Source organism: Heptranchias perlo, chromosome 16, assembly GCF_035084215.1.
Source record: "Heptranchias perlo isolate sHepPer1 chromosome 16, sHepPer1.hap1, whole genome shotgun sequence".
NCBI classification, from domain to species: Eukaryota; Metazoa; Chordata; class Chondrichthyes; order Hexanchiformes; family Hexanchidae; genus Heptranchias; species Heptranchias perlo.
Window position 1 is genome coordinate 48,569,715 of NC_090340.1, and position 13,218 is coordinate 48,582,932.

Here is a 13,218-nt window from a genome sequence, read left to right on the forward strand (position 1 = left end):
GACCTGACCTGTTCAAATAAGCCTTACAAAATCAAGACTTAAAAGTCTCAGACACAACGAGTGCCATATATGTTTTCAGATTGTAATTCCAGTACTTAATGGAGCTATATCGTTCAGAGAAACACTCACACCTAAGTCTCAATGGTCAATGTGACCTTCTATACTTTTTTAGTAAAATCAGCGAAAGAAAGAAAATATGTACTTCTGATTCTAGCACCCTTCTTATGCCATTTGGGTATATTTAACCCATCCTAAACTGGGCTGTTTGATGGACTGTTTCACAACAGTAGAGTACTTTGTTTTAGAGGGGAAGGAGAACAAAGTGTCCTTCCTCCTAACAAATGTAGAGTTACATTGATAATGGGTATGGTCGAGTCTGTGGCTTAAATCTGTGGAGCTGATTTCGGACAGGGCAGAGGTAGGAAGGTATTAGAAGAAGATAAAAGGCTTCACAAAGAAGAAAGACATGTCTTCAAATCTACATTTTCATGATTTATGTTTTTCTGTAGGAGAGCCCAACGCTCTGCTAGCAATCCGTAGGGATAGCAGCAGCAATATCTATCAACCGCCACCTCGAAACGAAGTGGAGCACATGAAGAAGAATTCCATTAGAGAGCAGAGAGCATTTGGTTTGATCAGGGAAATACTTGGTAAGCTCTTGGTAATCTCTCGAGTGCTATTTGTTCTACCCTCTCAATTTTCTCTGAAGTGTTAAGGTTCAGACGACAGCAACAAGAAAAGGGAAATAATGACAGAATGCACTGCTCTGAGATAAGTGAACTTTCTGTCAATAGAGCCCAGAGTGGCACTGGAATCCAAGATGTGTAGAAGTCTGTGACTTGCTTGACTCCTGTACCTCACTGAATTGCAGCTTTTTGGAGAGTAGAATCCATGGAAAGGAGAATTGTGAAATAAAAATCATTAAGATTTAAATAAGCAAGGTAAAAAAATACTACTTTTCTTATACTCCTAAATAGTCAGTCAAAATGCATAGTACCATTAAGCTAAAAAGTTATTCATTAATTCCCAGTTTGTAATGTTAATAGCAGCTCTATCAAGATTTCTTTTTATCAAGTGAAGATTCTTGTCATAGTGAATGTTCAATCTGATCATAGAATTAAACAGGTGGAGATGACATGATCTTAATGTGGATTGACAAATGTAAGGAATCTTACAACACCAGGTTATAGTCCAACAGTTTTATTTGAAAATCACAAGCTTTCGGAGGCTTTCTCCTTCGTCAGGTGAAGTGTGGGATTCCTTGAATGTTACCGCATTTATAGTCAGAGAACAATACCTGGTGATTACAGATAATCTTTCCAACTGCCCGTTGTCAAGGTAATCAAAGTGTTCAGACAGAGAGATGTTACATACAGGACCACCGAATATACAAACGGCCAGAACAAAAGACAGAGAGAGAGAGAGAGAGAAACATCCGAAAGGAAGAGAAAGACAGAGAATGACCCGTTGTGTTAAAAACAGATAACTTTTTTTCGCTGGTGGGGTTACGTGTAGCGTGACATGAACCCAAGATCCCAGTTGAGGCCGTCCTCATGGGTGCGGAACTTAGCTATCAATTTCTGCTCGACGATTTTGCGTTGTCGTGTGTCTCGAAGGCCGCCTTGGAGAACGCTTACCCGAAGATCGGTGGCTGAATGTCCTTGACTGCTGAAGTGTTCCCCGACTGGGAGGGAACCCTCCTGTCTGGCGATTGTTGCGCGGTGTCCATTCATCCATTGTCGCAGTGTCTGCATGGTCTCGCCAATGTACCATGCTCTGGGGCATCCTTTCCTGCAACGCATGAGGTAGACAACGTTGGCCGAGTCACAGGAGTATAAACCATGTACCTGGTGGGTGGTGTCCTCTCGTGTGATGTTGGTATCTGTGTCGATGATCTGGCATGTCTTGCAGAGGTTGCCGTGGCAGGGTTGTGTGGTGTCGTGGACGCTGTTCTCCTGAAAGCTGGGTAATTTGCTGCGAACGATGATCTGTTTGAGGTTGGGTGGCTGTTTGAAGGCGAGTAGTGGAGGTGTGGGGATGGCCTTAGCGAGGTGTTTGTCGTCATCGATGACATGTTGAAGGCTGCGGAGAACATGGCGTAGTTTTTCCGCTCCAGGGAAGTACTGGACGACGAAGGGTACTCTGTTGGTTGCGTCCCGTGTTAGTCTTCTGAGGAGGTCTATGCGATTTTTCGCTGTGGCCCGTCGGAACTGTCGATCGACGAGTCGAGCGTCATATCCCGTTCTTACGAGGGTGTCTTTCAGCGTCCATCGCGTTCCTCCTCGTCTGAGCAGATCCTGTGTATTCGCAGGGCCTGTCCATAGGGGATGGCCTCTTTGACGTGGTTAGGGTGGAAGCTGGAAAAGTGGAGCATCGTGAGGTTGTCCGTGGGCTTGCGGTAGAGTGAGGTGCTGAGGTGCCCGTCTTTGATGGAGATTCGTGTGTCCAAGAAAGAAACCGATTCTGAGGAGTAGTCTATGGTGAGCTTGATGGTGGGATGGAACTTGTTGATATTATCGTGTAGTCTCTTCATTGATTCTTCGCCGTGGGTCCATAGGAAGAAAATGTCGTTGATGTATCTGGTGTATAGCGTTGGTTGGAGGTCCTGTGCAGTGAAGAAGTCGTGCTCGAACTTGTGCATGAAAATGTTGGCGTATTGGGGTACGAATTTGGTCCCCATGGCTGTTCCGTGTGTTTGGGTAAAGAACTGGTTATCGAAAGTGAAGACATTGTGATCCAGGATGAAGCAGATGAGTTGTAGGATGGCGTCTGGAGATTGGCTGTTGTTGGTGTTGAGTATTGATGCTGTTGCAGCAATGCCGTCATCGTGGGGGATACCGGTGTAGAGTGCCGAGACGTCCATCGTGGTGAGAAGTGTTCCTGGTTCAACTGGTCTGTGGGTGCTGAGTTTTTGTAGGAAGTCTATAGTGTCGCGACAGAAGCTGGGGGTTCCCTGTACGATGGGTTTCAGGATGCCCTCGACGTATCCAGATTGAAGCAGGGATGCAGAAGTTTTGAATGAGCTCTGTTCATCTTATGACTCAGCCATTGCATTGACTCGTTTTGTGCCATACTTAAGATAATAGAAATTTGAGGAACAGGAAATTACTATTAGGCGCAACAAGCCCATTGCATTTTGATAGACCAAACCCACCTACCCATCGTCTTAGTATAACACTCCTGTTCCTCCTGGCTCCACCTTAAAGTTAGTTAGGCTACAGAGAACTCCTGAAAGCCTAAGTGGAGCAGGCCCGGCATCTGCTCCACTCACTGCTGACTGATTTCTCCAAGGATTCCTCATTAACATATTCAAGCGGCCTAACGCCTGTTTTAGGTAACCACCAGAGTCACCTAAATAAAGGACCTGACGAATTTAGCAGTCATCCAAATACATGTGCAGATCAGATGCGGACCATCGCACTACTAAACTCATCATTGTTGTGCTCATTTTGCACCCGTAAAATGGGCATAACGCTATTGAACTTCTCCTCCAACATTAGCAGTGTACTCAGGCAAGGTGTTGACGATTATGTTGCTGTTATATTGTCATAATATTTCTCTGCATTTTATCCTTTGACAAAGGTATACACAGATACAAATTAATCAATTTATATATTGCCATATTGTATGCTTTACTTTCTGAAATAGGAATATGTTCTGTTTAATATTTCCAGTTGTTGCTGGTTTATTAACTATGCATCATCAAGAGAATATAATATATGATGCAAATGTACTAGAATCCAATATAGACAATAATCAAACTGAGGAGTATTAAGTAGATGGCCATATTTATACATTGTATTTCTACAACTCCTGATTAGATTAATTGATGTTTTAATAAATCTCAATTATCTGTGGTGTTTTACTACAACAATAGCTCAATGGCACATTTTTACTGTTTTGATATTAGATTTTGTTTCTTGTAGCCTATTTGGGATTTCTGTGGATGTTGCTGTTGGTTGCTTATGGACAGCGTGATCCAAATTCCTACTATCTAAACAAAGCTATTGAAAATAGCTTCACCAGTGGTTTCGATGACATCTTGGGTTACAGTGATTTCTTCAAATGGGCAAACAGTACTCTAATCTCAAATTTATTTGGCTTCTACCCAGGTGAGGCAAACTGTAACATTTTGCAAAATATAGAAACATCAGTGTCTTTTTTGCTGCCTGTGGTGAACAGAAAGACTAAAGTTATTAAAACTCTCAATGCCTGAATTATACCTCATGGCATCACATGATCGAATTCCATTAATAATGATTATGGCCAAATCCGCAGCTAAAAATAGACATGTGACCTTTTTAACTAACAATTTTTCTTTTGTGGTGATGAAGGATGTCTTTGTTGGAATTGGAACATTTTTCCACTTTTTTAATCCAGTGTCAGCATCAAGCAATCCTGAGTCAGGTATAGCAAGGCCCAACCTCACAAGAACACCTACTACTATGCCCTTTACTGAATAAATATGAATTGTTCTACTTCTTTTACCACCTAAACACATCACATCTCTGGGTCAATTTTGTTTGATAATGCTCATGTTAAACGTCTTGGGATGTTTTACTATGTTAAAGGCGCTATATAAATGCAAGTTGATGTTGTAAGACTGCCAATTAGTACCAACTGAGCTGCCTTTCTGCCTGTGGCCATCATTCCCTAAGTAGAGACACTGCCCCTAATGGTAAAGCTGCAATATTCAAATATGCTGATTCTTGTAATTGTTAATGAATCACAACTTAAAATTCAAAGTAACCTGGCTCCACAACTAATTGGAAAACTCTGATCTATTGTTTTGACTGAGGTAGTTACAGTATTAGCTGTCCCTACTCCTCTCAGTTCTGATGCTTCTGAAAGTTTCTCTCATCAGGTTTTTGTTCACATGCACTTACTTTTAATCAGGAATGTGATTTAATCACCAGCACTGTTTAAGTTAGAGTCTGAAGCATTTTTTTAAAGTGTTGTTGTGTGAGGTAGGTGTTAACTGTACATCAGCTAATTAATGTACAACAACAGCTTGCATTTATATAGCGCCTTTAATGTAGTAAAACGTCCCCAGGCGCTTCACAGAAGTGTTTTCAAACAGAATTTGACACCGAACCACATAAGGAGATGTTAGGACACGTGACCAAAAGCTTGGTCAAAGAGGTGGGTTTTAAAGAGGGTCTTAAAGGAGGAGAGAGAGGTAGAGGGGTGGAGAAGTTTAGGGATGGAATTCCAGCGCTTAGGGCCTAGGCAGCTGAAGGCACGGCCGCCAATGGTGGAGTGATTAAAATCGGGGATGTGCAAGAGGCAAGTATTGGAGAAGCGCAGAGATCTCGGAGGGTTGTAGGGCTGGAGGAGGTTACAGAGATAGGGAGGGGCAAGGCCATGGAGGGATTTGAAAACAAGGATGAGAATTTTAAAATCGAGGCATTCCCCCCAAACTGAAGCAGGCTGTGAGGAGACAAACAGGCTATTCATGAAAGGTGTATTAAACCTATTTTGTTTGGGAAGAAGCGATAAGATTAACTGGTAAACAGATAAAATATTTGTTTTAAATTTCAGGCTTTGTCACTGATGGCAATTCTAAGCTGGTTGGATCTGCACGCATTCGACAACTGAGAGTAAAGAACGATATTTGTCGCATACCAACAAAACTGAGGAGTTCTATAAAAGAATGCCATGCTCAGTACTCCTTGGATAATGAAGACCTGACTGATTATGGTCTCCACTGGAATGTGACTGCATCTCAGAATTCCTCAGACCTTGATCACGTCTGGCAATACCAGAGCCAAACAGAATTGCGTAGTTATCCCATCTGGGGGAAACTTGCCATGTACAGAGGAGGTGGCTACATTGCAGAGTTGGGTACGGATGCACAGTATGCTTACAGGTAACTGATTTTAGTCGGCTGCTTTTAACTCTTCAGGTGCCATTTCCTTTACTCTGTGCAACATGTTTATACATCATACCAAATAACTGCAAGAATTTTAACATTTCACTGTGTTCAGAAGCTTGTTCCGACTGTCTCCTGGAACAGGACGGAACTTTAAGAGGAAGCATTGAAATACCGTCAAGTATCAAAGGATTATGAGGAAAGTCTGGGGAAACTTGGGCTCTCCTTGAAAAGAGCTAAATGATAAGGCACCTTATAAATGGTATAGGAACCATTGCTTCATTCAATTTAGTGAAATATTAGACATTCTGAACTTTACTCACTCTGCAACACCCACAGCTGTCCCCTAGCACAAGTTGTATCTCCCTCTGCAAATCACATTTTCCTTAGATTAGTGTTACAGAATTGTATTTTTATTATTTTCTTATATTTATTAATTCCTCCCCTCACTCTCTGTTGGTAGAGTGACCACCAGTCATGTACTGAACCAGGACAGTCTGATTTTAAAGATGGACACTCAGCAATTTTTGAGAAATGAAAATCACACAGGAAAACTTAATTTTCCAATGTTGGATTTTTAAGAGTTTCTGTATGTGCATGATATGGGTCCTATTCAACATATGCAAAATGGTACTCTCTGTATATTTGATGATTGAACCTGGTTTATTCAAATGGAAAGCCTTTTTTAAATGCCCTGCCTTTGCATGCTTTACGACTGGGCAGGATACAGCATCAAGTGTAAACGATTTAGACCAGAGAGCAAGACCTTTTTACACAGAGGGTTGTGAGGCTGTGGAATGCACAACTGGAGTTAGTAACTGAAGCAGAGACCATGTCAACATTTAAGAATAGGTTAGATAGGTGGTTGAAGGAAAGGAGGACGCATGTGTTTAGGATGTTTGCTCCCGTAGAGGGCAAACACCAACACGGAATGGTTGGGTCACACGGCATGTTTCTGTGTTGTAATTTCTATGTAATATGTGAGGAGGAAGCCACACTATACGTTGGTCTCTCCGTATCATGCACTATTCCCTATAAGGGAGATAGCAGCAATGTAAATTCTTCGGTAGTCTCATCACCTGTCCAATTTCCCAGACCGCCTGTTTTTTGAATGAGTTGTTTAAAAAAAAGTTAAAATGTAAAGCAGACACCAAAAGCCTGTTTTTAAAACAGAGGTTTTTTTTTTCCTTTCTGTATTTTATTAAGTGGAGATATTAGTTATTAATGTTATTAAGGCATGTTTTTCTTTCCTCCTTTGACCATCCATTTTCTCCCCTCCCTTCTCCTGAAGGTGTTAACTCTTTACTGAATAAAGAAAGAACTTGCATTATATTGCACCTTATCCAATCCTAGGGATGTTCCAAAGTGATTCACATCTCATCAATTACTTTTGCATATGGCAACCAAATTGTGAACAGCAATATCTCACAAGAAACATGAAATGAATGGCCAAGTAATTTGTTTTTATTGGTTTGAGGGAGGAATGTTGATCAGGGCACTGGGAGAACTCCCTACTTTTCTTTGAATAGTGCTTTGGGATCTTTTATTCCACTTAAACAGTCAGATGGTTTAACATCTCATCCAAATGATGACACCTCTGCTAACAGGTGTCAGGCTAGATTATGTGCTCAAGTCCTAGAGTGGTGCTTGAACACACAAACTTCTAATTGAGGCAAGTTTGCTTCCAAGTGAGGGAATACCAGAAGTCGCTTGGACATGTAAGTGTAAGAGTCATCCGTGTATGAGTGTTGACAGTGACAATTGGCAGGCTGCTCTATTGTGAGGAGAATCAAAGCTGAGCTTAATCCTGTCCTCACATATATAACTCCACCATATGCAAGGACAGTAGCAGTCAGGAGAAGGAACCCTGGTTCATTTCCCCCTTACTAAACCCAAATGCGCTAGCACTAATTGTTGTACCATATCGCTGCTGCACTGAGCTCAGCTAACACAGTACAGTCTGGGCATTGCACCTGAATTTTCCTGGTCTATATAACTTAGCTGCTCCTTGGATAACCTCACTGACCCATCAGTGGAGCATGTTGCTAAAGGTTTACAATAAATTTTCATCAAAAGCATTTTTGTATCTAGTTCTCCAACAATAACAAGCTGCTAGTCGAGATGAAAGATCATTCCAGAGTGTTCCTCCTCCTGATTTTTCTCATTTTTATCTATGGTCGATGGCTGCTTTTTACATGATGGCCCAGAATTTCCAGAAACTTTTAGGCATAACTATGGCAGAGAGGCATTGCACTGTTTTTTTGCAAGAAAATTCGCATTTGCGCCAGTTTTAAGCTGAAACAACGGTACACATGAATTTCCTCAATCATTTGTGCTGCTTCTGAAATATGTCTCCTGCTCATTTACATAGCCCCGCCCCATGCAAAAGACCAGCTCACACGAGCTTGCTGCATTTATGCCAGTAATGAATTAGCCTAGATTTACACGCCAAAATTTAGGTGCAGCATGGCCCAGAATCACCCGATATCGGCCTAACTGAGATTTCCGGAGTTTCATAGGGATTTTATTGTGTTTTTTCAAAATTCTTACTGAGACCTGCACTATACTTAACCAAGGTGCTGTCAGTCTCAGTGTACCTGAAATTTTTCAGACCCCCCCCCACCCCCGACACCCCTCGCATAGATTCAGAAGGACTAAGCAGCTGGAATGGATTGTTCTGTATAATAATGGAAGAGGAAGAGAAGCAGTAAAGTTAAGAGGCTCTGAGAGTGAGGTGCCATGGCAGGACATAGGAACATAGGAACAGGAGTAGGCCATTCAGCCCCTCCTGCCTGCTCCGCCATTTAATAAGATCATGGCTGATCTGTGATCTAGCTCCATATACCTGCCTTTGGCCCATATCCCTTAATACCTTTGGTTGCCAAAAAGCTATCTATCTCAGATTTAAATTTAGCAATTGAGATAGTATCAATTGCCGTTTGCGGAAGAGAGTTCCAAACTTCTACAACCCTTTGTATGTAGAAATGTTTTCTAATCTCGCTCCTGAAAGGTCTGGCTCTAATTTTTAGACTGTGCCCCCCACTCCTAAAATCCCCAACCAGCGGAAATAGTTTCTCTCTATCCACCCTATCTGTTCCCCTTAATATTTTATAAACTTCGATCAGATCACCCCTTAACCTTCAAAACTCTAGAGAATACAACCCTAATTTGTGTAATCTCGCATCGTAACTTAACCCTTGAAGTCCGGGTATCATTCTAGTAAACCTACGCTGCACTCCCTCCAAGGCCAATATGTCCTTCCGAAGGTGCGGTGCTCAGAACTGCTCACAGTACTCCAGGTGCGGTCTAACCAGGATTTTGTATAGCTGCAGCATAACTTCTGCCCCCTTGTACTCTAGTCCTCTAGATATAAAGGCCAACGTTCCATTTGCCTTCTTGATTATTTTCTGCACCTGTTCATGACACTTCAACGATCTATGTACCTGAACCCCTGAGTCCCTTTGGACATCCACTGTTTTTAACTTTTTACCATTTAGAAAGTACCCTGTTCTATCCTTTTTTGATCCAAAGTGGATGACCTCACATTTGTCTACATTGAATTCCATTTGCCACAGTTTTGCCCATTCACCTAATCTATCAATATCGCTTTGTAATTTTATGTTTTCATCTATACTGCTTACAATGCCACCAATCTTTGTGTCATCGGCAAACTTAGATATGAGACTTTCTATGCCTTCATCTAAGTCGTTAATAAATATTGTGAATAATTGAGGCCCCAAGACAGATCCCTGCGGGACTCCACTAGTCACATCCTGCCATTGTGAGTACCTTCCCATTATCCCTACTCTCTGTCGCCTTTCGCTCAGCCAACTTCCTAACCAAGTCCGTACTTTTCCCTCGATTCCATGGGCTCTATCTTCGCTAACAGTCTCTTATGTGGGACCTTATCAAATGCCTTCTGGAAGTCCATATAAATAACATCCATTGATATTCCCCTTTCCACTACTTTAGTCACCTCTTCAAAAAATTCAATCAGGTTTGTCAGGCACGACCTACCTTTCACAAATCCATGCTGGCTCTCTCTGATTAACTGAAAATTCTCGAGGTGTTTAGTCACCCTATCCTTAATTATAGACTTCAGCATTTTCCCCACAACAGATGTTAGGCTAACTGGTCTATAATTCCCCGGTTTCCCTCTCTCTCCTTTCTTAAAAAGCAGCCCACTTGCTATTACCCCTATTGGTGGCATTGCATTCATGCTTGCATTATGCTGGTTTTTACATTCTGGCGTAGACAAACGAGCCCCGCAGGAGATTTGGACACAAGTTCCCGTCGGCAAGATCGGCATAGAAACTGGTGTGAATTTTCGCGTAATTTTGGCATGAATGGAGTTGAGGAAATTCCGGGCCGATTTCTCCTCAAGGCAGCACAGCTAAAATTGCAGCCTTACCACTGCAGAGAATTGCAGGTGGTGACGACCATCTTTGTGCTCAACGTTACGGCTTGTTCGAGCTCCAGTCTGCAGTGCTAGCGTTGAATTCTGATACTGAGATCACAATCTGAGATGTGAACCCAGATATTACTGAGTGACGTTACCGTCTTTACACTTAGTGTTATTACAGCTATAATGAAGAATGGTTACTTTTCTTAATCAAAATAGCCACTCTGAAAATATAGGTTAAAATGCGGTGGGGAGATACTGAATAAAGGAAAAATGCTTCTCGGAGGGCCTGAATCATAGAATCATAGAAATTTACGGCACAGAAGAAGGCCATTTGGCCCATTGCATCTGTGCGGGCTGAAAAAGAGCTATCCAGCCTAATCCCACTTTCCAGCTCTTGGCCCGTAGCCTTGTAGGTTACGGCACTTCAAGTGCATATCCAAGTACTTTTTAAATGTGATGAGGGTTTCTGCCTCTAACACCCTTTCAGGCAGTGAGTTCCAGTCCCCACCACCCTCTGGGTGAAAAAATTTCTCCTCAACCCCCTCCAATCCTTCTACCAATTACTTTCAATCTATGCCCCCTGGTTATTGACCTTTCTGCTAAGGGAAATAGGTCCGCCCTATCTACTCTATCTAGGCCCCTCATAATTTTATACACCTCAATTAAATCTCTCCTCAGCCTCCTCTGTTCCAAAGAAAACAATCCCAGCCTATCCAATCTTTCCTCATAGCTAAAATTCTCCAGGCCTGGCAACATCCTCATAAATCTCCTCTGTACCCTCTCTAGTGCAATCACATCTTTCCTGTAATGTGGTGACCAGAACTATATACAGTACTCAAGCTGTGGCCTACCCTGGTGTTTTATAAATTTCTAGCAAAACCTCCCTGCTCTTATATTCTATGCCTCGGCGAATAAAGGAAAGTATCCCATATGCCTTCTTAACCACCTTATCTACCTGTCCTGCTACCTTCAGGAATCTGTGGACATGCACTCCAAGGTCCCTCTGATCCTCTGTACCTCTCAGTATCCTACCATTTATTGTGTATTCCCTTACCTTGTTTGCCCTCCCCAAATGCATTACCTCACACTTCTCTGGATTGAATTCCATTTGCACTTTTCTGCCCACCTGACCAGTCCATTGATATCTTCCTGCAGTCTATAGCTTTCTTCCTCACTATTTTTGCATCATCTGCAAACTTCTTAATAATGTCCCCATGTTTAAGTCTAAATTATTGATTATAAACCACAAAAAGCAAGGGACTTAGTACTGAGCCCTGCAGAACCCCACTGGAAACAGCCTTCCAGTCACAAAAACACCCATCGACCATTACCCTTTGCTTCCTACCACTGAGCCAATTTTGGATCCAACTTGCCACTTTCACTTGGATCGTATGGGCTTTTACTTTCCTGACCAGTCTGCCATGTGGGACCTGGTCAAAAGCCTTTTTTTTTTATTCGTTCATGGGATGTGGGCATCGCTGGCAAGGCCAGCATTTATTGCCCATCCCTAATTGCCCTTGAGAAGGTGGTGGTGAGCCGCCTTCTTGAACCGCTGCAGTCCGTGTGGTGACGGTTCTCCCACAGTGCTGTTAGGAAGGGAGTTCCAGGATTTTGACCCAGCGACAATGAAGGAACAGCGATATATTTCCAAGTCGGGATGGTGTGTGACTTGGAAGGGAACATGCAGGTGGTGTTGTTCCCATGTGCCTGCTGCCCTTGTCCTTCTAGGTGGTAGAGGTCATAGTTTTGGGAGGTGCTGTCGAAGAAGCCTTGGCAAGTTGCTGCATTGCATCCTGTGGATGATACACACTGCAGCCACTGTGCGCCGGTGGTGGGGGGAGTGAATGTTTAGGGTGTTGGATGGGGTGCCAATCAAGCGGGCTGCTTTGTCCTGGATGGTGTCGAGCTCCTTGAGTGTTTTTGGAGCGGCACTCATCCAGGCAAGTGGAGAGTATTCCATCACACTCTTGACTTGTTCCTTGTATATGGTGGAAAGGCTTTGGGGAGTCAGGAGGTGAGTCACTTGCCGCAGAATACCCAGCCCCTGACCTGCTCTTGTAGCCACAGTATTTATGTGGCTGGTCCAGTTAAGTTTCTGGTCAATGGTGACCCCCAGGATGTTGATGGTGGAGGATTCGGCGATGGTAATGCCATTGAATGTCAAGGGGAGGTGGTTAGATTCTCTCTTGTTGGAGGTGGTCATTGCCTGGCACTTGTCTGGCGTGAATGTTATTTGCCACTTATCAGCCCAAGCCTGGATGTTGTCCAGGTGTTGCTGCATGCGGGCACGGACTGCTTCATTATCTGAGGGGTTGTGAATGGAACTGAACATTGTGCAATCATCAGCGAACATCCCCATTTCTGACCTTATGATGAAGGGAAGGTCATTGATGAAGCAGCTGAAGATGGTTGGGCCTAGGACACTGCCCAGAGGAACTCCTGCAGCAATGCCCTGGGGCTGAGATGATTGGCTTCCAACAACCACTACCATCTTCCTTTGTGCTAGGTATGACTCCAGCCATTGGAGAGTTTTCCCCCTGATTCCCATTGACTTCAATTTTACTAGGGCGCCTTAGTAAAATCCATGTAGACTACATTAAATGCACTACCCTCATCGACCCTCCTTGTTACCTCTTCAAAAAATTCAATCAAGTTAGTCAGACACAACCCTCCCTTATTCAATCCATACTGACTGTCCTTGATTAATCCGTGCCTTTCTAAATGACAATTAATACTGTCCCTCAGCATTGTTTCCAATAATTTGCCCACCACTGAGGTTAGGCTGACTGGCCTAGTCTATCCCTTTCTCCCTTTTTAAACAACGGTACAATATTAGCAGTCCTCCAGTCCTCCGCACCACCCTTGTAGCCAGAGAGGATTGGAAAATGATGGTCAGAACCTCTGCTTTTTCCTCCCTTGCTTCTCTTAACCGCCTGGGATA

General features: G+C 43.0%; 1 protein-coding gene across 1 annotated transcript in view; it reads left to right on the forward strand.

Moving 5' to 3' along the window:
* pkd1l2a (polycystic kidney disease 1 like 2a) overlaps positions 1–13,218 on the forward strand; it is a 129,575-nt gene that overhangs the window by 95,102 nt on the left and 21,255 nt on the right. The window contains exons 34-36 of the mRNA XM_067997584.1: positions 510–650; positions 3,927–4,112; positions 5,542–5,869. Coding sequence (XP_067853685.1) covers positions 510–650; positions 3,927–4,112; positions 5,542–5,869 — 655 coding nt within the window. The remainder of the gene's footprint in view (positions 1–509; positions 651–3,926; positions 4,113–5,541; positions 5,870–13,218) is intronic.